Here is a 27,782-nt window from a genome sequence, read left to right as displayed (position 1 = left end):
TGCAAATGTGCCACCTCAGAAACACTGAACAGCTGTAGTGACCCATCTACACAATGGTCTCAGTCACATTAGTTGCTGATGGCACTGTCTCCCAAAAAAACTGCCTACCCATAGGTTAAGGAATTGCTTAAAGTAACCCTTCCATTTCTTGACAGTGTCACAGACAAGATCAGTATTCTTCCATCCTTGCTGATGACCACCTTGGCCATACCATGACCTCTTTTCTTGAAGAATTAAGTTTGTCAGAGCCTCTCTGACAGTATACAAAAGTTATTTTACTATGGCCTGACCAGGCTCCTTCCACACTAGGGTCTTCACCTCACTGACAGCCCAAAGTTGATGCCTTCCCAGATATTAACATGTTGTTGAAGGGAATTACCAGCATACTGGTAAGCAAAATGTTTTACTCCAAAGTAAAGTTTAATCTACCTTTTTTGGAGCAGACAAATATGATACAAGCAATTCGGTAACATCTGACACATAGGAAGATGAAGAGATCTACTGTACCAAATTAACAGTCAGTCAACGTAACATGACAGATTATACTGGTTCTTTGAACTAGAGACATGGAATACTTTAATAGTTCATGTATCTACTGACCCGTGTGGTCTATCACAAGCAATGATCAGAGATTGTGAAAACAAAGCTTTGATTCTGACCCTGCAAGTTCTGTTTAACCAGTATGCAAATCCAGAGTCCCACATATGGGCTGAAGTTAAAGAATTTAAGATGAGCTATAGCACAAGATTGGGAAGAATGCTAAATGCTTTAGAAGCAAACAAATGAAGATTAGTATGTAAAGCATAATTAGAAGTTATGTACTCACCATAACGTTCCATCTGAGTAGGTGTATTCATTTGTCTGCAACCTGTGGGTTATGGATCCGATCCGATCGGCGAACCGGCATGGTTTTCAGCTATGATCAAGCTCTCAGCTCTCAGCCCTCCCTAATGCCCCCCCTCTCTACCCCTCATGACCTCCTCAGATAGCTCTAAAACAAGCAAATAAAAAAAAAAAAATAAGGAATATGCAGGAACTGAAAGGGGGGGGGGGGGGGGAGCGGGATGATTTTTAGACAAATGAATACACCTACTCAGAGATGGCGATATGGTGAGTACATAAATAAATTAAATTGAGGATATTCATTTTCTAGGATGCTCTACCTAGATGCAAGATCCCAAACTTATAGTGAAAAAAATGTATGAGATGAATGAAGCCCGGCTGCTGCTGCAATATCATCATCTAGAGGAATCCTTGCCTGAGGGGCTGCCGAGTAGACGGTTGCGGGGGGCTGATAAGCCAATAAAATGCACTGTGAAATCCGCGGGACAGAGAAACTTTAGAATTGGCTTGCCCAAATTGAATTTTGCAAAGAAATAAACAGCTGGTCGGATTTGCCTGACCCAGCTGTCCTGTTAAAATAAATCTAAATGCCTCTGAACATCTAGTGTGTGTAGCTTATATTCACCTTTGTTTTCATACTTGGGAAGAAAACAGGAGGTTAATGGATTGATGGATGTTGATGGATGAGCGATTTTAGGAAGATTTTGGGAGGTTGGTCCTGAGGACGAGACCCATGAAAAGGATGAAATACCAGGTTTTAGCTGATAAGCAGAGTTCAAGAAAACTCTCAGCTCTGTTGGCTGCTGAGGCCAAAAGGCTAACTTGTAGGTCAAGGATGTCAAGGCCTGTAGGACCAAAGAAAGGTCCCAAGGAGGAACTGCTTGTTTTATAGGGGCCTGAGAAGGAAAGTACCTTAAAAAATTTTTTTACAATTTTGCTGACATAAGAGATTAGAGAAATCTGACAATGATAGTGAAATAGAAATAAGCCACTTGAACTTTCTTTGACGAACTGCTGGCATGGCACAGAGAGAGAGAGGTTAGAAAAAAACAAGCACACTAGGACGTGGAGATCCGGGGAGTGAGCCACCACAGAGGGACCGCTTGCAGCCTTGCTGCTGATCGTGTGGGATGGATGATGGGGAGGGGGTAGTATGACCACTGTACTAGGCCGTCCTGTAGAATGCGCATATTGAGCCCTGGCAGGAGGAAGAAGTGCTATAGCGAAGCCATGGACCCTAGAGCCCTCAGGACCAACTCCGCTGAATGGAGAGCTTGAATGGAGAATGGCTGGCACCTGACCTGCAGAGATTTAGAACTCTGTCCGCAGAGGAGGCCGTAAAAACTCCTTGTGTCTAGTCTGGCCTAGTGAATCTAAGAAGAGCTGTGTGGGCGGGTTGGACTTTTTATATTTATTGTGATGCAAGTGGAGCAAGATGGAGATGGAGAAAGGAGTCTCCAGAGAAGTAGATGCCTTGTGTTGGGGGTGTAAGGGGCCAGGAAGGAGGTGAGGAAGACCTGCCACCCCTGACCTTCACCAGTGGTATTTGTAACTGACTCTAAGAGTGGGCCATTTGTGGGAGGCAGAACTCTGTCCTCCTCCTAAAAATGATGCAGGGGGGAGATCTAGCGTAATCCTTAAAGAATCTGCGCTGCATCCAATACAGAGGCAGTTCAGCTCTTAAGCCCTTACAGAAGGTCGGTCAATCCAAGCGTCCCCCCCATCATCCGGTGTCCATCATCCGAACTCTCTCGGCTGCCAGTCTCTGAGATGCTCGCCGTCCAGTTTTGGGCATCCGCCATCAACATATACTCCTATCGGATGACCTTACAGGGAGGTCCCCTCGAGGATCCACTACGATCCTATCGACCTTCATGGTTTTTTGGGTGTTCCCCGTGTGTTCCGGTGGTCGGCTGTCCCAGGGGCGGATGGTGGAGCCCTGGCCAGTGCAGAGGAGGCGCTGGACGGAGCCGGTGCCAAGCCGGGGTCCGAGACCAGAACCCTCCCCTCCCACTCATCAAAGCCCGAAAGAGGCCGCCGACCACCAAATCATCCGGCATCCTCCAATCGGCTCCCTCGAGAGGATCGGGCGGGCGCGCGGGCGCGGCGACGAAGGACAGTGCGCACACACACAGCGGCGCCGGGGAGCACTGATCCCCGATCCGGCGGATCCAGGCTCCTCCGAGAGATCGCGACGCGGGGCAGGGCAGGGTCGGGTCCGGCGTACCACCAGTACGCGGTACCCCGCCCGCCCGGCCGGTCTGCTCGGCTAACTCTGCTCCACTCGATAGAAGGAGGGAGAGGGAGACAGCAAAGTGTTGAGCTTGTTGAGCTCCCGGGGGAGGCAAGGCAATGAGCATGCAAATGGACTGGGATGAACCTTCTCATCATCTTCATCCCATCAGATCAGAGAAGAGGCTACTGGGCTATGGAAGAGGCTACCGAGGCCTGGTGCCTCGCCTCCTCCCTCTCTCCTCCTGGATAGGTCCTCCCTCCTCAGGACCGTGAGAAAGCACAGCAGGGACCGGGAGACCGGAAGGAGGAGGACTCGATCGACCTCCGAAGCCGGAGAAGCCGGCGGCGCCGGCCGGGGCAACAGAGGTCTCGCCCTCGCCCCGGTGAATCTCCTCCTCTTCTCCCCTCTCCTCTCTCCAGCTCCTCTCCAGTCCCAGGAGCGGGAGGGTGGGGAGGAGGAGGCAGGGGGCCAGCAGAGAACAGACTGCAGGTACAGCGAGCCGAGAGGCGAGTCCGGCGGAAAAGACCCAAGTAAAGACTTCTAAGACCACCCGGACCTCCGCTCCCCTGGTGCCCTGGGGAAATGGAACAACCAGATGTGAGGTGTTCAACCCCTGTGGCCAACCCACGACACTGTGGCCATCAGTGGCCATCAGAATGCGAGAGCACTTATTTCGAGCTATGGGTTTAGGAATAATAATAGTAATCAAAGTTACAGCAAGTAAAATAAACAAAAAAACACAGAAAGTAACAAACACACAAAAACACACACACACTCACAGGGAGGGAATAATGAATATAAAAATTACTTATTTAAATTTATAAAAAATAAAAAAATAAATTAACCTAAAATTTTTCACACAAATTTTTAAATAAGAAAAAAAAAATTTTTTAATTTAAGAAAAGAAAAAGATTCCTTTTTAAAGAGAGCTATGTAGCTGTAAGTACACAGCTAGGTACCCACATCCTGTTACCAGCAAGGAGTGAGGGAGATCTGAGGGAGGAGGGGGAGAGCTTGGAGCTGAGAGCTGGAATCATATATGGAGGATCCATAGTTGGATCTGCAGGTTCAGATTGCAGACAAAATCCATAACCCACAGAGATCATTTATTCAGAAGTGGAAAAGACTCAAAGTCAAGCTCTATAAATAGCAAATCCCTCTTGGTGGTTGTGTGAGGGAGACATTCAAATAACATCTGTTCAACAGACTTGCCCAAACAGATGTCAAGCTAACAAGACAGAAATGTGAAAAGTTAGCATCACCTTTACAGGCACTGTATCATCTTTAGTGCATCTTTCCACAATGGGAGTACATAACTACAACTGAGGTTTTCCCAGGTTCAGTCAAGTCAAAATAGACAGCACCCGATCGGATAGGTTTTTGATAAAAATCCCCTGGAATGGAATAGTGCTCTTAACAAGTCATCAGCCTCAGTTTTACACTGGGTTAGGTTGGGGTTTCACATCAACATTAGCCAATGCAACCAAATCAGCGCCTTCCCAATGTGCGATGTAAAATTAAATACCTATCTTCTCACTGGAAATCAAATAAGGAAAAATATGCTTACCAGTAGCAAGGTATCAGTTTGTAATAATCCTTATGTCAGTAACAGGTACACAGATGTTATGGGAAGCACTGTTGGTTACTGAATAACAAAAAGTTCCAAGGCTTACAATGAATGCTAGGAAACAGAGCTTGTCTTGCCTTCTTAAGAGAGTTTAAGAACTTATCTTAAATCTTGTTTTATTTCTGTTAAGAGTGTAAACAGAACAGCAATTTTCTAGAGGTACACATTTTTATGCAGTTTAGCACGGTTTCTGCACCAACAACATGGTGTTGGTTTTAATAGAGTTTTACATTCTAGGCTGGTTTGAAGTATCTGTTTACTGATACAGTTTAGCATACAAGACATCTCAACATTCTCCTTCTGATATGACATTTCTAATTCCATTTCCAGCTACTTAAATTTTTTTCATATTTGATCATAAATTTGCCCTACAGATCTTTTTTCTGTAGCCAGCATTAGACAGAAATAACATCTCTGAATCCAATGTCCTGCCAGCTACACAACTTTAGTCAGGATTTCCAAATGGAAAGTGCTGGACAAGGAGGGGTGCTGCACTTCTGAGTGTGCCACCCTTCGGAGGAGACGTTAAACGAAGTCCCCATCTGCTTCAGTTGATGGTAGTTCACGTGGATATAAAAGATTCCACTGCACCTATCGGAAAGAGGAGGGGGAAGTTCCCCCAATACCCTTGCCAAATTTCCCCTAGTAGTATAAATACCACCTTGGGCCTCCCCTAAAATGAGGCTACTAGCCTAATGGGACTTGGGTTTTCCCAATTATCAATGCTCAAGGACTAAACCAGCTTTGGTACAAGTCAGTGATTTAGGGCATCTACAAACTGCCTCTGTCCATAAGGGACACTGGTGACAAAACCAGGTGAATTTGTGATCAGCTATCCTTTATTCCAAATTGCATTTGAATAGGCTTGGGTAAGAACTATGCTTCACATGAATGGGGAGCCTCTTCCAGAGAAGGGGTAATCTCAGACACTTACCTGTCCCTCCCTTCATGCTTTGTTTAGTTCAAAAATAAGGTTTACATCCTTAGATCAAGTAATTCCAATGCTGTTTGTTTTGTAACTGGATCACAGAACATCTTGCAGGGCTGACATAAACCACTCCTCAGCGGTCTGTAAAAGACCAAGTACAGGGGACAGGGATTTGAGGCAATCTGCATAGTACATATTCTTCATACCCTGTATTCTTTGAGTGACAAACCTCTGCAACTGCTCCAAATGCCTGGTCAGGTACATGCAGAAGCATGTACCGTGCTCTATTACTGATCTAATGAGAGCCAAGTATAGTAGGACTATGCTCTGCTTAGACCTGGAGGACATGCCCTTACAAGTTGTGCCATGTAGAAGGATTGTCTCACAATCATGGACATATGGTATTCAAAGTTTAGGCTACTGTCAACCTGAGTTTCCAAGTCCCTTACTACAGGTTCTGCTCTTACTGGAGTGTTATCTTTGTAATGTCACCACAGAGGAACTCTGGTCCGCTAATGATTGGCAGTGGATTTTTTACGGTGCCGATTTGCCAGCCCGATGCCCAACCTTCGAAAAAGGCACACCCATTCACGCACAAACCTACCTGCAGGTCTTTAAAGTCACTCGACCGCTGGGAGGACATGCAGACTCCATACAGAAGGCACTCAAGCTGAGAATCGAATGGGAGAACCTCTTGCTGTAAGGTGACAACGCTAACCACTGCACCACCGCGACATCTTACTGGAGTGTTATCAATGTTGTAAACTGCAGGGATGGTCATCTTCCCAAAGAGAATAATTATGCATTTTTGCACTGAATTTTAGACCACTCCTCTGGCACCAGTTGTCTGTGCCTGACCCTCCTAGAGGATGTCTACACCTTTGAGGAATTCAGAGAGCTACTTAGGAGGTACTCTAGGATATTATCAGGACCCACTGATGCATTGTTTTTAACTTTGGAGAATGCAGTGATGACCTGTTCTTTAGTGACAGTTGGGAAAGAAATGATAGAGAGTGCTTCCTGGGGAGGGGGTAATAAGGAGGAGAAATTCTAGCTAAACTTAAATTTGTCAGCAAATATCCTCCAGTCTGATATAGGGAGCTCCATTTACTATACTTCAGCACACTTCACCTTGAAGTTCGGTATAACTGAAAAATTTGTTTATGGCTACCTATAGACTAAGAATTTATTTTTTCTTTGAAGATGGCCAAGATTATGTAGCATACACATAGAAAACATGAATAGAAATGATACTGTCCCTACTGTGGACTCCACATTCAAATTTGTGTAAAGACAGGATCTGTGCAAAAGTCTGATATAATTCTTTGTGCCACAATATTAGCCTTTAAACCTGTTAGGATAGCACTTGTCATTATCAAGGAGAAAAAGCTCTCTAACCACATACTCAGAGATTAAATTATAATTTCCAGTCTATAAAATCTGGTCTAAAGCAGCAGCAGCAGGAAGAGGGGTTTGAGTAGAACATGATGCTGCTTCCCCTACTACCCAGAAAAGAAGTACAGCATGGCTTCATAACAAAGGGAATTTTTGCTTCATTCAAAACCACCAGATAATACACTTGGATATCCTGCAAAAGCTATTTTAAACAAAGCACTTTCACAAATGTGCGAAAGATCGTTGTTTGTAAGGAGTCGCCACAGCGGAACTCCGGTCTGCTAATGAATTTGGCAGTAGATTTTTACGAAACGCTGAGGTGCCAGCTCGACGGCCAACCTTCAACGAAGGCACGCCCATTTACGCACACATGTATTTCGAACGCTACCCAACCGCAGGGAGGACATGCAGACTCCACACACAGGGCACTCCCAAGCCACGCCGAGAATCGAACGGAAGAACCTCTTGCTGTGAGGTAACAACGCTACCGCCGTACCACCGCGGCATTTCTTCTCACACAAAATAGAAAAACTGAAGTCAAACTGTAAGGGTTGCCATAATGGTTAAGGTTTTTACCTTACAAACACAAGGTACAAGGTTTGATTCTCAACTGGTTAGGCTTAAAATGGCCCAAAAGGGCAGCTAGCCTACTAGTAATCTATGAACCTATAAATAGAAAAAACCCATTGAACAATGCAATACTCTTTTTAGAAGATTCTCTTCCAGATCTACATTGTTGAATCCATTGGTTTTCTGTCACTGACCTACAAGAACATGCACCACCATACATGGGGGAAATGGCTAGACAGCTATCTTAAAGGAGTATAGCTTGCAAAGTTAGAGTGTAATCAAGTTTGATGATAGAAACTTTATACAAATCCAGAACAACATTTTTCGGCAAAAAACAAGTCTAATAAAATACAAGGTTAAAACATGAGTTTTTCCACTATAAAGCAAATCAATGCAATCCAGACGAAAGTGAGATTCTGAAAGTCACAAGAAACATGACAAAAGCAGAGAGGCAAGAGAGGACTATAGCAATAACCCACGCCTGGGTGTGGGTAATGCTAAATTTACCCACGGTTGGCGTGGTTTGGTCCCAAGGGCGAAGCCCGAGGGACCAAACAAAGCCAACCGTGGGTAAATTTAGCATTACCCACACCCAGAAGTGGGTTATTGCTATTATACCATGACATTATTTAAGAAAAGAAACTGTTACTTTTCTTGCATAGTATAATGCCTGTTTACTGCCCTTCCGCAGATGTCTGGCATCCGCGGCAGTTCTGATGTACTGCGCGCAAAAGGAACGGAGAAAGCAAGATCTCCGTTGCTTTTTTTTTAGTAACTCGCTATGTTAAAGGAGTTTAACATAGCGAGACAGTTTTAAAATAAGCAACGGAGATGTCCGTTGCTTATTTTAAAACTGTCTCGCTATGTTAAACTCGTTTAACATAGCGAGACACTAAAAAAAAGCAACGGAGATCTTGCTTTCTCCATTGCTCTTTTTTAAAACACTGTCTCGCTATGTTAAATGGGTTTAACATAGCGAGACAGCTTTAAAATAAGCAACGGAGTTCTCCGTTGCTTATTTTAAACTGTCTCGCCATGTTAAACCCATTTAACATAGCGAGATAGTGTTAAACGAAGTTATACTAATGGAAAAAAGTCCGGGCGACCGGACCTTTTTCCATTCGTATAACTCGATTTACAACGGGCACGCTGGCCAATCAGCGTGCACGTTTTGGGGGGGTCATGGTATAATAATGCTTCTTCACAGGTTTTTTAGAAAGTGCCGTCAGTGATAAATAACAAAAGTTACTGGCTAGCTCAGGCAACAGAGATTCAGAATGTGTATTTTAGAGATTGAGCAGCTGTGAAACATGCAAAAAAAAAAACACTGAAAGTCTAAGCTAACTACTAGCTACAAAATATGAAGAAAACATCACCATTGTCTTGTTCTTACCTACACAACTACATGTATATTACAAGCAAATTATAACTTTTTTACACATTTCAAAAACTTGCAGAAAGCACTGTGAGTGCAACTAAAACCTCTGAGTCAGCACAAGAAACTTCAAACACTCCCGGAAAATCATTCATGTGTTTCACTAAAACAAAAATCGAATGAGTTCAACAAAAAAGGCTAAGAATTTCAACACTAAAACCAGGCTAGAGATTGTCTATACTCTGATAGAGAAGGCAAAGGGAAAGAAATGGGGGGGGGCTAAGTGAATGACCTCTTCTGGTAGATTTTTTAGTAGAACATAGAACAGAAGTGGTTAAAAAAAGGGATAATCAGTAGGGCATATAAAATACTGCATAATAAGTATAGGAATCAGAGAAAATTAGAAAGGATTGGGAAGAGTGACTGGATAAGCAATTCACAAAGAACCAATGGGAGGATACATGTATGGCTCCCATATACAGTGGATATAAAAAGTGTACACACCCCAGTTAAAATGCCAGGTTTTTGTGATATAAAAAAATGAGATCACAATAAATCATTTCAAAACTTTTCCCACCTTTAATGTGACCTATAACATGTACAATTCAATTGAAAAACAAACAAATCTGTTAGGGGAAAAAATATAAAAAATAAAAACCTTACAATAAGCTGGTTGCATAAGTGTGCACACCCTTAAACTAATAATTTGTTGAAGCACCTTTTGATTTAATTACAGCATTCAGTCTTCTTGGGTAGGAGTCTATCAGCATGGCCCATCTTCACTTGGCAATATTTGCCTACTCTTCCTTGCAAAAGCACTCCAAATCTGTCAGATTGCAAGGGCATCTCTTGTGCATAGACCTCTTTGGATCAACCCACAGATTTTCTACTGGATTTAGGTCTGGGATCTGGCTGGGCCATTCCAAAACTTTAATTTTCTTCTGATGAAGCCATTCTTTTGTTGACCTGGATGTATGCTTGGGGTCATTATCGTACTGAAAGGTGAAATTCCTCTTCATCTTCAGCTTTCTAGCAGATGCCTGAAGGTTTCGGGCCAAAAGTAACTGGTATTTGGAACTGTTCATAATTCCCTCCACCTTGACTAAAGCCCCAGTTCCAGCTGAAGAAAAGCAACCCCAAAACATGATACTGCCACCATTATACTTCACCGTGGGGATGGTGTTCTTTTGGTGATGCAAAGTGTTTTTACGACAAATGTACCTTTTGGAATTGTGGCCAAAAAGTTTAACCTTGGTCTCATTTTCCCACACGCTTTTGGGAGACTTGACATATTGTTTTGCAAATTTTAGCCAGGCCTGGATGTTTTTCTGTGTAAGAAAAGGCTTTCAACTTGCAACCCTACCCCACAGCCCAGACATATGGAGAATACAGGAGATTGTTGTCACATATAGTACACAACTAGTAACTGCCATAAATTCCTGCAGTGCCTTCAGCATTGCTGTAGGTCTCCTGGCAGCCTCCCTGAAAAGACAAGACAAAAACTGGTCATCAATTTTGGAGGGACGTCCAGTTCTTTGCAACATCACTGTTGTCCCATATTTTCTCCACTTTTTGATGACCATCTTCACTGTGTCCCATGCTATATCCAATGCTGTGGAAATTTATTTGTACCCTTCTCCTGACTGATATCTTTCAACAATGAGATCCCTTGGATGCTTTGTAAGCTCTCTACGAACCATGGCTCTTGCTGTAAGACAACTGAGCAAATGTCAGGAAAATCCTACTAAGACAGTGAACTTTATTTGGGGTTAATCAGAGTCTCTTTAATTGATTGCAGGTGTGTACCAAGAAGACTGAATGCTGTAATTAAATCAAAAGGTGCTTCGACAAAGTATTAGTTTAAGGATATGTACACTTATGCAAATAGCTTATTGTACGTTTTTTATTTTTTATATTTATTCCCCTAACAGATTTGTTTGTTTTTCAATTGAATTGTACAGGTTATAGGTCGCATTAAAGGTGAGAAAAGTTTTGAAATGATTTATTGTGGTCTCATTTTTTATATCACAAAAACCTGGCATTTTAACAGGGGTGTGTACACTTTTTATATCCACTGCATGCAACAAAGTCTAGAAGATATAGGATTTTGGCTGTGAGGTGTCTGCATAGGTATTTTAATACTACAAGGAGACTCCAAATAATTTTTCCTCAGTTAGATTACAAATGGTGGTGGTGTGATGGAGACAAAAGAGGTAAGTGGGAACATTTTTTTGTGAGTGTAATGAGTTGGCAGAAATTCCCTGCAGACTACCCTTTTGGAAATACTGGTTGAGCAAATTGGTGTATCTACATAATTTTTTTTTTTGCTGCGATACAGAATTGAAATTGCCTAGATGTACTAAGGCCTTGCTGAGTTTTTAATTCTGGTGGCTGCCAAAAAAGAAATTGCAAGAAAATGGAAATCAAAGTCTAAATGAACCATACTAGAAGTAGTGAATAAAGTAACAGAACTGGAAGAGAGAACTTTAGAAAAGAGTAGGAACAAATTACATAGAAAAAATGGGAATTATAGGAACAGTACATGCACAGCAATGTTTTGGGGAGGAATAAAGGTTAAAAACACAGTATCAATAGGACCGGACTGTGTCCCCAGGCTGTGTCCTACACGAGCTCAAAGAAGAATTAACCCCTCACCTAAACACACTGTTCAAACTCAGCCTCTCCATAGGCTACATACCCATAGAGTGACGCACAGCAGCGGTTACTCCACTCCACAAAAGTGGAGCCACAACAGATCCTGGGAACTATCACCCTGTAAGCCTGACCAGCTTGGTCTGCAAGGCTATGGAGCGCATCATCATGGAACTCATTAACAGAGACATTGGGAACCTCCAAACACTGGACCCTACCAAGTTCGGCTTTGTTAAGGGCAGATCATGCCTCCTAAACCTGGTGGACTTCATTGAGACAGTTGCCAAGGTTACAGACGAGGGAAAGGTGGTCCACACAGCCTACCTAGACCTCGCAAAGGCCTTCGACACCATTCCCCATTCTGGTATTATAAACAAGCTCACCAGCCTGAACATAAACCCCTACGTCATGAGATGGGTTGCCAACTGGCTCATGGACAGAACCCACATGGTAAGAGTTGCGGGAGCTAGGTCCGACTCTAAACCGGTTACAAGTGTTGTTCCCCGGGGCTCAGTCCTAGGACCCCTCCTGTTCGGCATATACTTCTCAGAGGTACAGGCAAGCACAGGAGGACTATGGCTGACCATGTTCGTAGATGACTGCGAACTAGGGGCTATAAATGACTCTCCGGCTGACACAGACATCCTCCAAAAGGGTCTCACTGAGACAAGATACCTGGTGTCAAAATCATGGCCTCAAGCTAAATGCCGAAAAGTGCATAGCCATCCCCTTTGGAAAAAACACAGTACCCACAAACTACCACATAGGAGGTAGTCCCCTAAATACAGAAGATGTAATAAGGGATCTGGGGACCCAAGTAGATAGTAATCTCTCCTTTAATAATCACATTGCCAAAGTGGTTAGAAAATACTTTTATGTGGCCGACCTAATCATAAAACGGTTCCCATCCAGATCAGAAGAGGTCATTGTGCCCCCCTACTCATCACTCATCAGACCATTATAGAGTACAATGCTCCATTTGGGAAGTACCTTACAAGACACCTGCAACAGCTGGAATGACCACAGAAGTACCTCACCAAGAGGATCACTGGCCTCAAACAGATGCCCTATGCAGCTTGACTAAAGAAACTCCAGATGTACTTGGTTGCATACTGCCTACTCAGAGGTGATCTCTGCCTGACATAAAAGGCCATGTCCAACCCAGAATTGATGGACATGCTCCACCTAAAGAAAACCATATCCCCTCGAGCCACACGCTCTAGGGACATAAACCTCACCACAACAATAAATAGGATGTGCTGGTGGGATTGATTCCTGTCCCAGAGACTTCCCATACTTTGGAACAAGATTCCAATCTACATTAGGCAGAGCTCCTCACTAACACTCTTCAAGAGAAACCTTGACGAGTGGATGGGAAACAGAAAGTTTACCTCGGGGATCACTTCAATGGCTCTGCTGGACAGAGGCACAGGAAACTAATCTAAGGGGGCGGTGAAAGACAACACATTCGTGCTAAGCTTATAATGTTTTCGGGCAGATAGCCTAGTACCTACCCATGAACCTATGAAAGCAGGAAATGAATGAGCTATGTGACATTCAAATGACTGTATAAAAGACTACATGTGATGTATAATGTTTGCCACTGAAAATATGGTTTGTTTTCATTTACAGAAATGACTGAATTATCACTTATGACATAGGCAATGACATTTCTTGTTAAAAAAGCTAGAGTATGGAGAAAGTCTAAATCTTCTTATCACTATAAGCTGAAAGACAACCTATGCTGGAGACAAAATGACGGCATAAGGAAATGTATTGCACTGCATGCTGCACAAACAGCATTTACAGCAACAAAAAGCTCATAAAGGATCCACAGAACTTTTAACAACCAAGGCCTACAAATGAAAGACACGAGTATGTCAATAAGGTGTGGTGTAACTGAGTACACTGTCAAACATGGGAATGTCATCGAGCTGTCAGTGAACAAAACAGCACATCATCTTTACAAGGCATTGAGGTTGTGTGTGTGTCTGTATACATACATATTTTCACACACACACACACACACACACACACACACACACACACACAGATTCATGAGTCCAAGATGGTGAGGGGCATTTGTCTAAAGCAGTGTTAAACTTTTTGGAACTAATAAACCCTACACAAATGTATTTCTTTAAGTGGAACTCTTATGAAAATTTCCAACATTAAATCAAGAAAATACACGTAATGCAAAATGTCAAAATATGGGTGTAATCTCCAAGAGTGAACTCTGAGAAGAGCAAATGGTCAGTTTCATCAATTATGGCAACTTTGGGTCCCAATAACGTTTCACTGTGATAAAAAGGCCACAGTGAAGTATTCCAAATTATATCTACAAAATATCAACTAATCCTGCAAAGTCAGAAAATGACCAAACTATAGCAACTGTTCATTTTCATCAACACACAGTCTCCGTACCCACCAACTTTCCTGTCTGTGCGCATCTCAGATATCTGCCTGTAAAATTCTGACTGTATGACAAAAATTGCTTTATAAAAAACACACAGCTGTAGTTTTTTTACCACCTGGCACAAGAAATCATGGATAAAAGTCAAAGATAGGGAGACAAAGGTCTAAATTCATGGAAAGATTTTAAATACTGCTTTTATACACTTACTACATTGCTAGTATAACAGCTATGATATTGGTATGAATTTGAAATTCATATTTGACTGTAAGCTTCAGTTTGCCAGAAACCCACAAATTTTTCTTCTTCTTTTCTTCATAATACAGTCGAGAGATATGCATACAGCTGCACCCCCAAGCAACGCACTCTTACAGCTCTCAACCGTCGGAGTCAGGGTCAAAATAAATAAATAAATGAATGAATAAAAATAAATAAAATAATGAAGGGCAAATTTTAAAAACATTGCTCTTATACTTACAAAGCTTACAAAGCTGCAAGATTAACAGGTTTTGCATTAGCATACATTTTCTGAAAGACAGAGTTTGAGACCCTTCCATTTTACAATGAACAGACCCATAGCTCTAAACCTCTTAAATCCAAAATCGGGGACAAATCCAGAAATATGCAGAAACAAATAGGGACACCTTACATTAGTACTATTAATTTGAAAGTTGACAAACTAACAGAATGTAAATTAATATGCATTTTTGCAAGTAAAAGAAGCCTATAACTCTACTCTAATGATCGTCATGTTTACTATGTAAAATCTACCATCTTCTCTACCTAAATCAAAAGTCTTAGGAGGGATACATCGATTCTAAACTGAAATCAGGGACTTCTCTGAAAATTAAAACACAATGGAGAAATAGGAACAGACCAAAAATCAGAGGAGGACAAAAGGACAGTTAAGAGGTATACTTCTCAACCAGAAAACCACGAGTTTTAGGGGAAAGACCGAAAATTAACTGGCAACAGTTGAGAGCCGTGCTCTCATCCAGTTGCCCTGCAAAGTTGAAACTCTTCTTTCTGGTAGGCAATTGGATTTTATTGATGACTTCATGTCTTCACATACAACTGACATACAGTCATTTAAATGCTGTCTAACACATACATTCAGTAAGTTTTGCTTCAAGTAAGAAAACTGGACTATGTATGATATTGATGACCGTAGCTGTAGCTGGATAACTTCTAAGTACAGTGTAAAACAAGGTCTGAGCCAAACATAAATGAGGGTGATTAGATACAGAAAAGAAGCAGTCCTTTTACAGAAGGTAAAGAAGATAACAGTGACTCACACAAATCCCATTATATGTCAATGACAACAGGCTAAAATTACAAATAAAGCACTTAGGGTGGTTTTGAGGTGTTAAAGTAGGAGGTCAGGAAACAAGATAGGGTGAAAAAAAACTGTTTTTTTAGTTCTAGGATGGCGTTTCCTTTCATTTCTTAGCACCACAGTGGTTTGTTGCCGTTTGAAAAATATCACCTGCTCAGTAATAACTACAGCCAAATCTTCACTGGTCACACAGAATAAAATAAAAACAAGTGCCACTTCCATGGCAATTTTCTAAGAAAGCTTACTTTGCCCAAACAACAGTCACTGACATTTTCATACCAATAAGAAGGAATGCCTGTATGGACTACCAGGAAGATAACAGCTTCTTAACTCAGTCAATTTTTAGAACTGGAAAAGTGTCAACTGTGACTGCAAGATTCATAACTTCAAAACAGCAATCTATGGCAAGATGCTATTTGATAAGCAAAGAAAGCAGCCACAAATAACCAAAACATTAAGCAAATTACAGTACTTTTTTTTTTCAATGGTTGACAAGGGCACTGCAAAAATGCTTCTGCCAAGACCTGCAAGATACTATTTTGAGACATTTAAACGATAGTGAATTGAAAAAGTTCCAAACAAAATCATAAGGCACAAAGCTTTGACACGTATGAGTTTATGGACTAAACTTGCAGACCAACTATATGCAAGGATACCAACAAGAAAATGGGAGACCATGATCTGAAATCCATCACCACCTGCATATAGTGCAACCTTAAGTTATTAAATACTCTCATAATCTAGGCCTATCCTTGAAAATACGTAATCTGAGAAACTCCGGAACTGTCCCAATTACGAAAGTAAAAAATAAAGTCCGCTCTACTCAGACCCAACTGGTCTAAAGTTCAAAGGGGATTATTACTTAAATTAATGTACATGAAATGTCCACCAGCTTTGGGCACATCTTAACAACATACAAACCCATGAATCATCTGGGGAATGTCATAAATCCAAGAGTTTTCTGTACTACTCTTAACTTTCTAACTGCTGCAGCAAGACAGGAGTACATTTACAAGGCCAGAAACTAACATGTCTCTGTATCTCAAAGTCAATACAACGCCCAATCAATTATAGCAGCCACTTAGATATAATGTAGAACTAAAGTAATGCACTCCGGATTTCCAGGGATAACATGACAAACCTGTTAAAAATCAATGCAAAAACACAAAAACAATGGTATATGAAGAAATGTTAACCGTTACCATGTAACTCTAAAAAGTATTTTTGGTAATCCCACTTCTTTTCTTCTTCTTTCGGCTTTTCACGGTTAGGGGTCGCCACAGCAGATCACCTGTCCGCTCATGATTGGCAGTGGAGTTTTACAGTTTCGAGTTGCCAGCCCGGAGCCCAACCTTCCACGGAAGAAGCTCACACGCACGCACACACTCACGCCTACGGCCAATTTAGTGTGTCCAATCCACCTACAGCATGCCTTTGGGATGTGGGAGGAAATCCACACGACCACAGAGAGGACATGCAGACTCCGCAGAGAAGACACCCCAGCCGAGGATCAAACCGGAGAACCTCTTGCTGTGAGGCGGCAACGCTAACCGCTGCACCACTGTGGCCGCCCATTTTTGGTAATCCCACTCCAGTCACCATAATCTCTGGAAAGCGAATCTATAGTAGACAGGATTATGTCACTACGTACTTGTTTCTCTGTGCAAAGAGCAGTATTACAGCAGTTATGATAACAGAAAAAGAGCTGCAGAGGTAGGATGTCCAGCTTTTGTAGACCATGAGTTTTCTAGGTCTATGCTGAAACAATGAATCCACATTAAGATATAATCAGACTATCAGAGACTATAAATTAATTCAAACATAAACTGACTTTGCCTGCTGTATGAAATGTGATTTTTTTTCACCTGGGATGTAATAAGCCAGACATTTGTGATTTACTTGTGTATATTTCAAGGTTGGATGGTTTGCTGATGAATTTGGTCAGAATAAGAATTGGTAATTAGTAAGAGGGCATTCACTACCACTTTTATTACACAACCATTAAAAACAACATTGATTCTGTTATCTGCTTTCAAGTCAGCCCCTTACCATTAAGCCAATCATTACCTGAGGAAATATACTTTTCAGCGTAGTTATATACTTTTCCTTAAATACTAGAATTTTTGGTATTTATCATTTCAGTAATGTTTTAGATGTGAAAAAAAAAAACCACAACAGCTTTAATGCTGTAAGGGCATATTTGCTGAAGATGTACAAGCAATCTATATGCAAGTTAGTCCTTATACTGTGAAAAACTTATAACAATAAGGCGGTGGTGCTGCGGTAGTGTTGTCACCTCACAGTAAGACGTTGTCCTGTTCGATTCTCAGCTAGAGCGTCTTCTGTGTGGTGACATGCGTGAATGGGCGTACCTTCGTTGAAGGTTGTGCGTCAGGGCCGGCAACTTGGCACGTAAAAATCTACTGCCAATCATTAGTGGACCAGAGTTCCGCTGTGGCGACCCCTAACCGGGAAAAGCCGAAAGACACAACAACAACTTAATATAAACCCCATGCTGGAGGGACAGGTTCATAACCCAGAGACTGCCCATGCTACGGAACAGACTTCCCATACATATCAAGCAGAGCACCTTGCTGACCCTCTTCAAGAGAAATCTTGATGAGTGGATGGGAAACAGAAAATTCACCCCGGGGATAACACCAGTGGCTCTACTTGACAGAGGCACTGGAACTAAAGTCGGGTGACAATATGCCAGGGTAATACTATGGCTAGGCTTGTATAAGCCCCAGGGCCATTAGCCTAGTACACAACTATGAACTATTATAGCACAACTGCGATATAGTGAATGCAGCATTTTAATAGAATATTACAAGGTGTACAGTAATTAAAAAATATATTGTTACATTACTGGGCTGCGGAATTAACTTCCCATGATACAGCAGCAATTATCAATGTTATTAATAAGAATTTTTTTTTTTTTTACTGCTGGGGAAAATCAAGTAATGGAAGATTGGGGGTAAAATGAAGCAGTTAAGTTATACTAAATATGTAACAGGTGGAAACAGTCTGTTAGTGACTGAGAGCTTAGTGGGCCTTTAAGAACAGATGATTAAAGACCCGGAGAATATAAACAGCACTTCATTAGATAAAAATTTGCTGTACTTAAAAACAGATAGAGGATTGTGACTGGCTCTCATAAAACACATTATTTTGCGTTCATTACATTTTACTTATTTTATTTGCATTTGTTTTCCAGGGTACAGCACTGATCTCCATGGACCTTTTTCACACTCAGCACAGGAGTGGTGTCTGATTAAGTGACTTGCTCAGAGTAAGACAGCCAATGGAGGCTGAGAAAATCAAATCTTGTACCACAGGAAACGGATTAACAGCTTTTTAATCCTCTAAGCCAAATGCCACAGACAAGCAGTTTTTCATGTCATCCATGCCAGACATGGATATCAAAAATATATATATATTCACGCTCAGCAGTATTAGGATTGATTCAACTTCCACTTCCAAATTGGAGACAGAGCAAGCAAGTTTAACCAGAATGTGCACCTTGGTTAACATAGAAAATGGGAATAAGTGACAAGGTTGGTTAATAAGCAAATATAAAAATAAATAAATAAATAAATAAATAAATAAATAATATACACAACAGAATAGAGAGCACAAAAAAGAAAGGAGAATATCCTGAGATATAGGGACTAAACAGTAACATAAAAAGGAGTGGAAAGAATCATAAGGGGCTACATGAATGTTTATGCTCAGAAATGCAAGAAGCCAAAGGAAAGAAATGAGTGAACTACAAGCAGTACCACAGAAGAAAATATCACATACCAAAAAAGTAGAGGAAACATGGAAAAAAGACATTAAGGTTGGGAAGTGGTACAAGCCAGATAGAAGAAACAAAGAAGGTATGGTATGAACAGCAGGGATAACTTTATCTGCATGGGAAGAGAGTTTGGAGACCACCACCAGGAATAATGAGAAGGAAATAAAACAAAACCCAACAAAATGGATCCATGAACAGGCCACCAGAGATTGTTGCAGGAGTGGGAGCAGGTTCACACAATGTACAGACTGCATGACACCACATAAAATGACAATGTTAAAATTAAGGAAGAAAATCAGAAACTTAAATCAGGAAAATAAATGGAATCTGAACTGAATTGGGAAGAACAGGAATATACTAAGACGAAATCTGCAATGATAGGAAGTGCAGGTTTTGTATTCAGACAGAAGATGCCAACAGCAAAAAGAGAATATAAATGGAAACAGCCTATGGAAGGGGGCTGGGTGAGGTACATCATTGGCAAAATGTTTTCATAGAAGAGAATGCTCATGGTAGCAGCATAAGGAAAAAAAGGAATAATTCCTTGACGGATATCCGAACTGCACAGGTTAAATAACAAAAATGATGGACAATTGGTGCAACATAAACAGATGTCATGTAATATTTCTGTACAATAAGTACATCAAAAGACAGAAACAGGGAAAAGAATGAACAGGTAAATGTTGGAGGGGAAAAGGGAATGAGGCAGTCAATGTGGATATCAGCAGTGAGCCAAAATAAAGGCGTACATAAAGAGGAAGGAAAACAGTAAGCAGGTCCACCGAGATCAGCATACTCAGCAACCATTTTACATTTAACAATGGATTTTACTACTGTGTATTCATGCTTAGTTCTACCACAATCACAAAGCCATGTTCTGTCTGATACAGCCATGAGAAGGAAGCAGTGTCACGAAAAGGTTTGCGTTTTCGCTACATAGATGACTTGGGTCCCTCTTTTGATGACTGGACATTTCACCACATACACACCTATAAATTTTAAAAAGGAACACCAAGAATAAACTGCAGGAATTAGGAAAGAGTAATGTATGACCAAGGAAAATAAAATGGACATAATTTAATGAGGGTGCCAAAGTGTGGGAAAAGACATTTTCAGTTATTACAGTTAAACGGAAAAAAGGGAACATTTATTAATCAACATACTGGAGAAAAGTGGAAAGAAAGCTATAGAAGCAAATAAGCAGAGTGAAAAACTGAAAAGCTCTCTTTTTCAGTACTTGGTGACAAGTGGAGGCAAAAGATTCCAAAATAAACTACTGAGCACAATATGAAACCACTTTATAGATACACAAGATATGGTAGGAGTAAGACATGCAAACTGAAACTGTGGGTAGATTCTAAACTTTATTCTCAGACACATCAATCAGATTAATAGACATATTTGCAAAATCTTATGCAAAGCAGTTTGGCTCCACAAAGGGGGTGATAAATTGTCCTAGTGATATCCAAGCAACCTCAGAAACTGGGGGTGATAAATTGTCCTAGTGATATCAAAGTAACCTCCAAAACCGGAATCAAACAGACAAGAACTATGCAAACTAGATTCAAACAAAGGACAGGGAAAAGACAGAATTAGTAATAATGACCCGAGAACACTTTGGCATGAACTTGCAGTACCATTACATTTATTTACTACGTCATATAAATATGGGGAGACCCTCCATGATTGGTAACATGCACTTATTAAACCTAAGGTAAAGGGAAATAGGACAAAGCCAGAGACCTTTATGTTTACTTTCATGTTATGGAAAAATAATGGAGAATATTATACTGGATAGATTTTTGTCAGAATTGGAAAGATTGGACTTGAAACTATATAATCAGCATGCATATGTTGAAAATAGATCTATTACCACCTGTAACATGATGTTCTATAACAATACAATAACATCTATGAATGAAAATCTGTGCTGTGATGTAATTTATGTAGATTTTTCAGCATTTGATAGGGTCATATATGAAACACTGATCAATAAATTAGAACTATGGATTGATGTATCTTTGATAAGACGGACAGCTGCATGGCTTACAAACAGGACATGACAAACATCACACAGCAATTGAACAGGTGAAATTCTAGTTACAGTCAGGGTGTCCCACATGGCTCTATCTTTGCCACATATGGTTTATATTGTATCTTTCAGCTCTTTTTCATCTGAGGTGTTGTACAGTCTGTATGCAGATGACTTAACATGGGTAAGACGATTTCATGTGTTACAGAGATAGTCAAGTTTGTTTGCAGATATGGCCTAACTGACCACTTGAGTATAGGAAAATAACATGTTTATAAATATCGCAAAAATTAAGCATATGAGATTTGGGAGACACAAACTGAAAGGTAAATATTACTGATTAAAACTCTACACTCTTTTAAGGACCTGGGTACAGGTTCTTTTAAGGACCTGGGTACATGGTAGATTCAGCTTGGAGTGTTTCCAATCATATCAACCACTTAAGTTAATGATCGTTATAGAATTATAGATTATATAAAAAGATTTATAAAGTCTAGGAAATCAGAAATAATGAAGTCATTGTTAAGTTAAATTAGACCCAAACTTGAGTATGGAATAACAATATGGAAACCTTATAAGAAAGCAAGCTTGATTAAACTGGAAAGACTACAATGGAAATATACCAAGAGCATCCATGGATTTGAAAATTTAAGTTATTATGAAATACTAAAATATCTGAACTTGTACACAGTGTCTCATATAGATATTTAAGAGGAGACTTTATTCAGATACACAAGGCATTTAGAGAACTACCTCTGGGAATGTCTGAGGTTATCAAAAACTAAATCATCAGACAACATGTGTAGAAGATTCTATAGAAATGAGAAGTGCATTAATTAATTCTCAGAGAGAGAGAGACTATTACATGCATCAACTACTCTATCAGACTATATTAAAGCAAGCACTAATTTAGATATTTTTAAGAACAGCCTAGACCCTTATTATTGGAATAACTGTTTTGGTATATTGGCAGGCTAGAAGGGCATTATTACGACAAAACAAACAAATGACTAATGAATCGATACAACTGCCACAGGTAAATGCCACGATTCAAAAAACAGTGACGTAAAACACAATTTATTCCTCTCTAGCATCTCGGCAAAATTATGCCTTCAAGGAGAAAAAACCCTTACACTATGTTACCTCTACATAAATACCAATTAATTAATTACACAAACTGACAATTAAGAAAAATTAAACAACATACTTCCAATTACATTCCTTGTTCAAACCATAAGGTACTAAAAAATTATACTGAAGTATATATAACGTTTCTTTGTACAATAATTTACCTTTAAATGTCAACAAGATCACTCATACCATTACAAACTTGGTCCAAAATACTTCCTGTCAAAAAATCTGGGTTACTTGCATAAAACTGTTTAAAATGCATATCCAAGGGACTTTTCAAATGTTGATTAATGTCTCTGATATGCTCCTGTAATTTAACTTTAAATGACCTTTGACTTTCTCCTATACAAAACAATTCACAGGGGCAATTCAGAACATATACAACTCCTTCAGTATTACATGAGAAGGCGAGGTACAAGAGAAAAATAAACTGTGTTTTACATCACTGTTTTTTATTTAATCGTAGAAGGGCATTATTGCCCATTCCTGAAATATTTGCAAGTATGTAAGTTGGGAATGGTATAGAAGATTTTCTGAGTATGAGTGAACCCACATCATGAATATGGGGGGGTACTTGCAGGATTAAACAGGGACAAAGACATCAGATGAAACATGCTACTACCTAGAGTGCTGAAGAAGCATGACAGGTGAATTGCAAGCTCCTTTGACTAAACTTCATTAACTCAATTCCACAGGCTAACAATGGTGCCACTAAAGTGGCAGAAGGCATTAGTGGTACCTTTAAATGGAGGGGAACAGAACATTCCCTAAAAAAAAAAAATACATATACACACATTTTATATATATATATATATATATATATATATATATATATATATATATATATATATACACACACACACACACACACACACATATATATATATAAAAACACACACACACACACACACACATTATATATATATATATATATATATATATATATACACACACACACACACACACACACACACACACACACACACACACACACACACACACACACACACACACATAAATCAAGCAGCTATAAAGCCATAAAACCTTACATCAATTCTAGGGAAGAGTATGGAAAAGTAAAATAAGAAGGCAGCTTATCTTCCCGTCTGAAAATATGAAAGACATGTTACAGTCTTACAAACAGGCAATGGAAGTGGCTACAGGGAGACCAGCAAAAGCGCTCTTCTAAACTTTTGCAAGACTTCAAACATAAATGTACTTGGAATGTCAATGAAGAAAAATAAGAAGAGCGAGCGAATTTCTGACAGAACAACATATTCCATTTAGAATGGATGCGAAAAAGTACTACTTCAATGAGTGGGCAAAAAAAGAAAACAGTTACTAAAATATTATGGAACATGGGGCAACAGAAAACCTTAAACAAGCTGGAAAAGATAAAATAAAAAGGAGAAATAATGTCGGAGACAGTAAAACAACAGGCTACCTGCAAAACACATACTACACAGACCAAATGGCCTTCTCATGTCTGCATAACCCTATGTTCTTAACAGATAATTTACATGCAGCTTTCTTTGCTCTAAATCTTAAACTGCCTCACCCACACCACCTGCTTAATAAAAAACACTTGTTTAGCATACAGTCCGCAAAACGGAACACATTTTGATGACAAAGATCAGAAAACCTACCTAATCTGCTGTTATTAACTGGATTAGCAAAATACCCTCATGCAACATCTCATTACATACACACCCACCCACACACAGTTTAATAAGGGTGGCCTTATCCCTATCCCATTGATTATTAACATTTGTCATGGTTTCTCTTTAGGAGGGTTGCTATAAGCACCTACCATCCTTCTAAGAAATACTTTCTTGCACACCTGAAGTGTATGGATTCACCAGAGGTAGTTAAAGATTTCTGTCATGCCTCTCCCCCTCTCCAGATTTTACACATTGTAATCTATCCTTATATGGCTTTTGATGCAGGAGAAAAAACCCATGGACCACTGATGTTGCCTTCCTCTGAAATGTAACTATACTCATACAGTTAAAGTGAAGGTCTGCAAAACTACATGCAACACTGCAGATAGGATCTTAGTCAAGTGTATAAAAGGGGAATAACTTCCCCATCTCTGATAAATCTAAGGACTACTAAAAGCTACACTTAAATACCAAGTCATGGCAAAATAACATTGCTTTATTATACCTCAAAAACAGGTTATACAACTGCTATGCCTCTCACATGCCTACATCAGTATACAAGACATCTAAAGACTGCATCCTAAACAAATGAAAGTTGCATGGTTAAAGCACAAGTTCTGGCATAATCACAATCAGAAAAAATGCAACCCTAGCTTTCAGCCATTACTTCATGTAACCCAATGTTGCCAAAACTGAAACAATGAAAGCTGTTAGAATTGCAACCAGATGCTTTCCAGTAACTGATGAAGGCTTCCTCAAGTCATAACTACAATAGTCATTACTAAAGGAAAAAATAACAGCGTGAATTCCCTGACAGCATACTCGCAGAATGTCATGGTTAGCCACTCTGGCACTGCTGTGTGTCAATGTGTATTTACTTAATTTCAGATAAAGCCACTAACATCAACACTACAAAAACATTTTTAAAATACACTTAAGAAGTACTAGAACTTCAAAAATCTGATACCAGGACTGTGGTTGCCTACTGCTACAACAGTGAAGGAAATGCCCAGCTACCTGGCATACACCAAGTGCTTAAATTCTTAATACTCTAGTCAGGCTGGAAACCAAAAATCTGCACCATCCCTTTCAAAATTGTAAACACTTTTAATGATACCAATTTTAACCCAGCATCCTAAACCATGTAACAGGAAGCATCTTAAGCAGTTTAGGACAGAAACAAAGTTTTTTTGATAATAAAAGACATAATAGCTTACATCTGAAGAGAAACGGCTGCAGCTATGCACTTATTTGTAGCCAATTACACCAAATGGTGCCACCGGTTAACCAAATTATAAAATGTTTACAGAGATTGGTACAATCATAGAATCATTGATTATCCAAAATAGAAAGCAATTCTACCAAGATCAGCCAATCAACAATTGTGGTGATCATACCACAAGAACCTGGTAGCCCCAGGCTCAAACCAAACTTGCCTGCATGAGCTCATTATGCAAGTGTACACTCTACTGCAGGACATGGGTGGCCAAGTGTCACAAACGAAGGGGACATGTGTACCCAAGGCCATCTGTCACCCCAATGAGACCCTGAAATCGACACTGACTTTCTGATTAGCATCAAGGAATTATGCTATTTAGTCTATCAGTCCGAGTTTCTTACTAAAGAAAGAAATAAAAACAGAAACCCTCAATGGAGCAAACAAGAAATGTCTTACCAACCACTACTTCACACGTATCCCTTATGGGTCACCAAAAAACTTTTCAATAAGTTGCACCCCCACTATACACACAAATGCATTTACAAAGATCCGTGGGTGGGCTCAAAGTGTCTCTTTACATGTACTGCAATTTTAAAGACACCTACAACTCCCTCAAACACCTCTACTAGCTCATCTCACTTCCCACCCATCAGCTTGCTCCCCTACCCACATTTGTTGTGATCATATTTTTTAACCCACTCATATGTTCACAGACAAATACTAAGTTAATAGTTTGCAGACTATTACAAGCCTAGGCAATAAGCAGGGGATGGACTCAAACCCTGATCCTTGTAACGGTGAGATAAAGACCTCAACCATTATGCCAACCACTGCACGCAAAATCACTTTATACATACGTTTTGCATATTACAGTTATGCTCAACAACTCGAGTAAACGCTTGGGGCAGACACTAGCGGATCCTACATCATACTTGGCATTGCAACTTAGAAGAAGAGGAATCTAAACCAAGAACACTGCTCCGGACAGTTAATAAGCATACGCTTAAATGTCTTCCGGGTGCAAAAAGTGACAAGCAACAAGTTAGAGGATAAACACTTGCATTCTGCACCACCAGGTGGAAGTCATCAGGGCAGATTTCAAGACTGCACGTTCTTCCTGCAACATAAACACAAAACCGCTGTAGGCTCACTGATGCCGTACTTTCTATGACCCTACAACTACAAGAACCCAATAATCGTGTCTTGGTCACCATCACAAGCTGCACATAAAACAGTTGATCAGGACAGAAATCATTACCTGTCTAGTACTCCTGCATAGCATGTTCATCATCTCCACTTCCCTACCAAGTTACATTCGAAATGTACAACTACATACTATCCTTTCCTTGCAAGGTCTGGATGCTATAACAAAATAGCTCTGTAACTGTACACACTTGAAAACTGGTGTCCTGCTTTCTCAGAATGTTTACAAAGCATGCTATGTTTGTTCCATAGGAAACAATAAACAGGCAGCTAAGCTCCCGCCTGGGAAGACTAGTCATCAGTTACAGCCCAAAAAATAAACAGTGGAAACGACCCTTCTCACTACAAGCTCACGGTCCGATCTCGGTTTCCCTTAAGGTTCACACTCCTGTAAGAGCGGAAAGGCTGGTAGCGGCAGCGTGTACCTTGTTAAAAGCAGAATCAATGAGGAGTTATCAGAAGGGAAGGCAGAGGTACAAGACATCCGCCACACACGGCTAAATGAGCTGCCAGCACATCGTAAGGACAGGTTAGGAAAAGGCATGCCGCCCCCACACACTAGAAAGAAGGTACTGAGCCAATACAGGCCCTAACCGGGGACTGGCCCGAGTGCTGTCCGCACTTGGTGAGTTACGGCTGTTGCCCGACCTTTCACAGCACTCTTCCTCTTTGCTGACGCCTCACTACAGATCCCATCGGCCCGGTATACACCGTTTGAACTGCTCGGTTACTGACCTTCGAGTCTCCGTTGCAGAGTGCCATGGCTGCCGGCAGTTGGTCTCGATCGGAGCACCGTATTAGCTGGTCGTCCTCCCCTTTACTTGGAGCCGCGTTGACGGGTAGCCGCAGGTCTTTACCGCCGACAATGTGCTCAGTGCCCAAAACAAGGCTGCTTCCGAGTTCGTGTGAAAGCACTAAACAACCACTGGGAGGAGCTAAAGGCCGGTGCAGAAGTGGCGCTGGAAACAGTGACTCAACTTTCGGGGTATAAGTATATAAAAAAAAAAAACGAATAGCACGAGGAACTGACAGAAGGCACGAGGTTATAACCAAGGATGTCACCTCCTTCGGGTAAAATGTGGTAAACTTACTACTACATTCCAACTAATCATGATGTGTTTTTCTGATGTGCTGGAAATCATAATAATGGAAACTGTGGGAAGTGAAGTTTTACTAGTACACTTAATATTTTTTTTTCAGAAACAACGAATTAGTGTTCACCAATAGATTAATAAGGAACTCTACTTAACTCTAGCCAAAACGTTCATACCCCCTACTCCATATTTTTCAACTACTTTCCTCAAGAAGTGGGGATAAAGCCAAAAATAATGGTGGGACATCAGTACAAAATCAGGAGTAAAT

The 27,782-nt window shown here is 40.5% G+C and overlaps 1 protein-coding gene across 1 annotated transcript in view; it reads right to left on the bottom strand.

The window, feature by feature from the left end:
* The window catches only part of GMPS (guanine monophosphate synthase), a 1,355,954-nt gene extending 1,328,583 nt beyond the window's left edge, over positions 1-27,371 (bottom strand). Inside the window, exon 1 of the mRNA XM_044070497.1 lies at positions 27,156-27,371. Coding sequence (XP_043926432.1) covers positions 27,156-27,182 — 27 coding nt within the window. The 5' untranslated portion in view covers positions 27,183-27,371. The remainder of the gene's footprint in view (positions 1-27,155) is intronic.
* Between the last annotated feature and the right edge of the window lie 411 nt (positions 27,372-27,782).

Source organism: Protopterus annectens, chromosome 4.part1 (assembly GCF_019279795.1).
Source record: "Protopterus annectens isolate FY-2018-M chromosome 4.part1, PAN1.0, whole genome shotgun sequence".
Lineage (NCBI taxonomy): Eukaryota > Metazoa > Chordata > Ceratodontiformes > Protopteridae > Protopterus > Protopterus annectens.
This window is presented reverse-complemented; position numbering and strand designations above follow the sequence as displayed.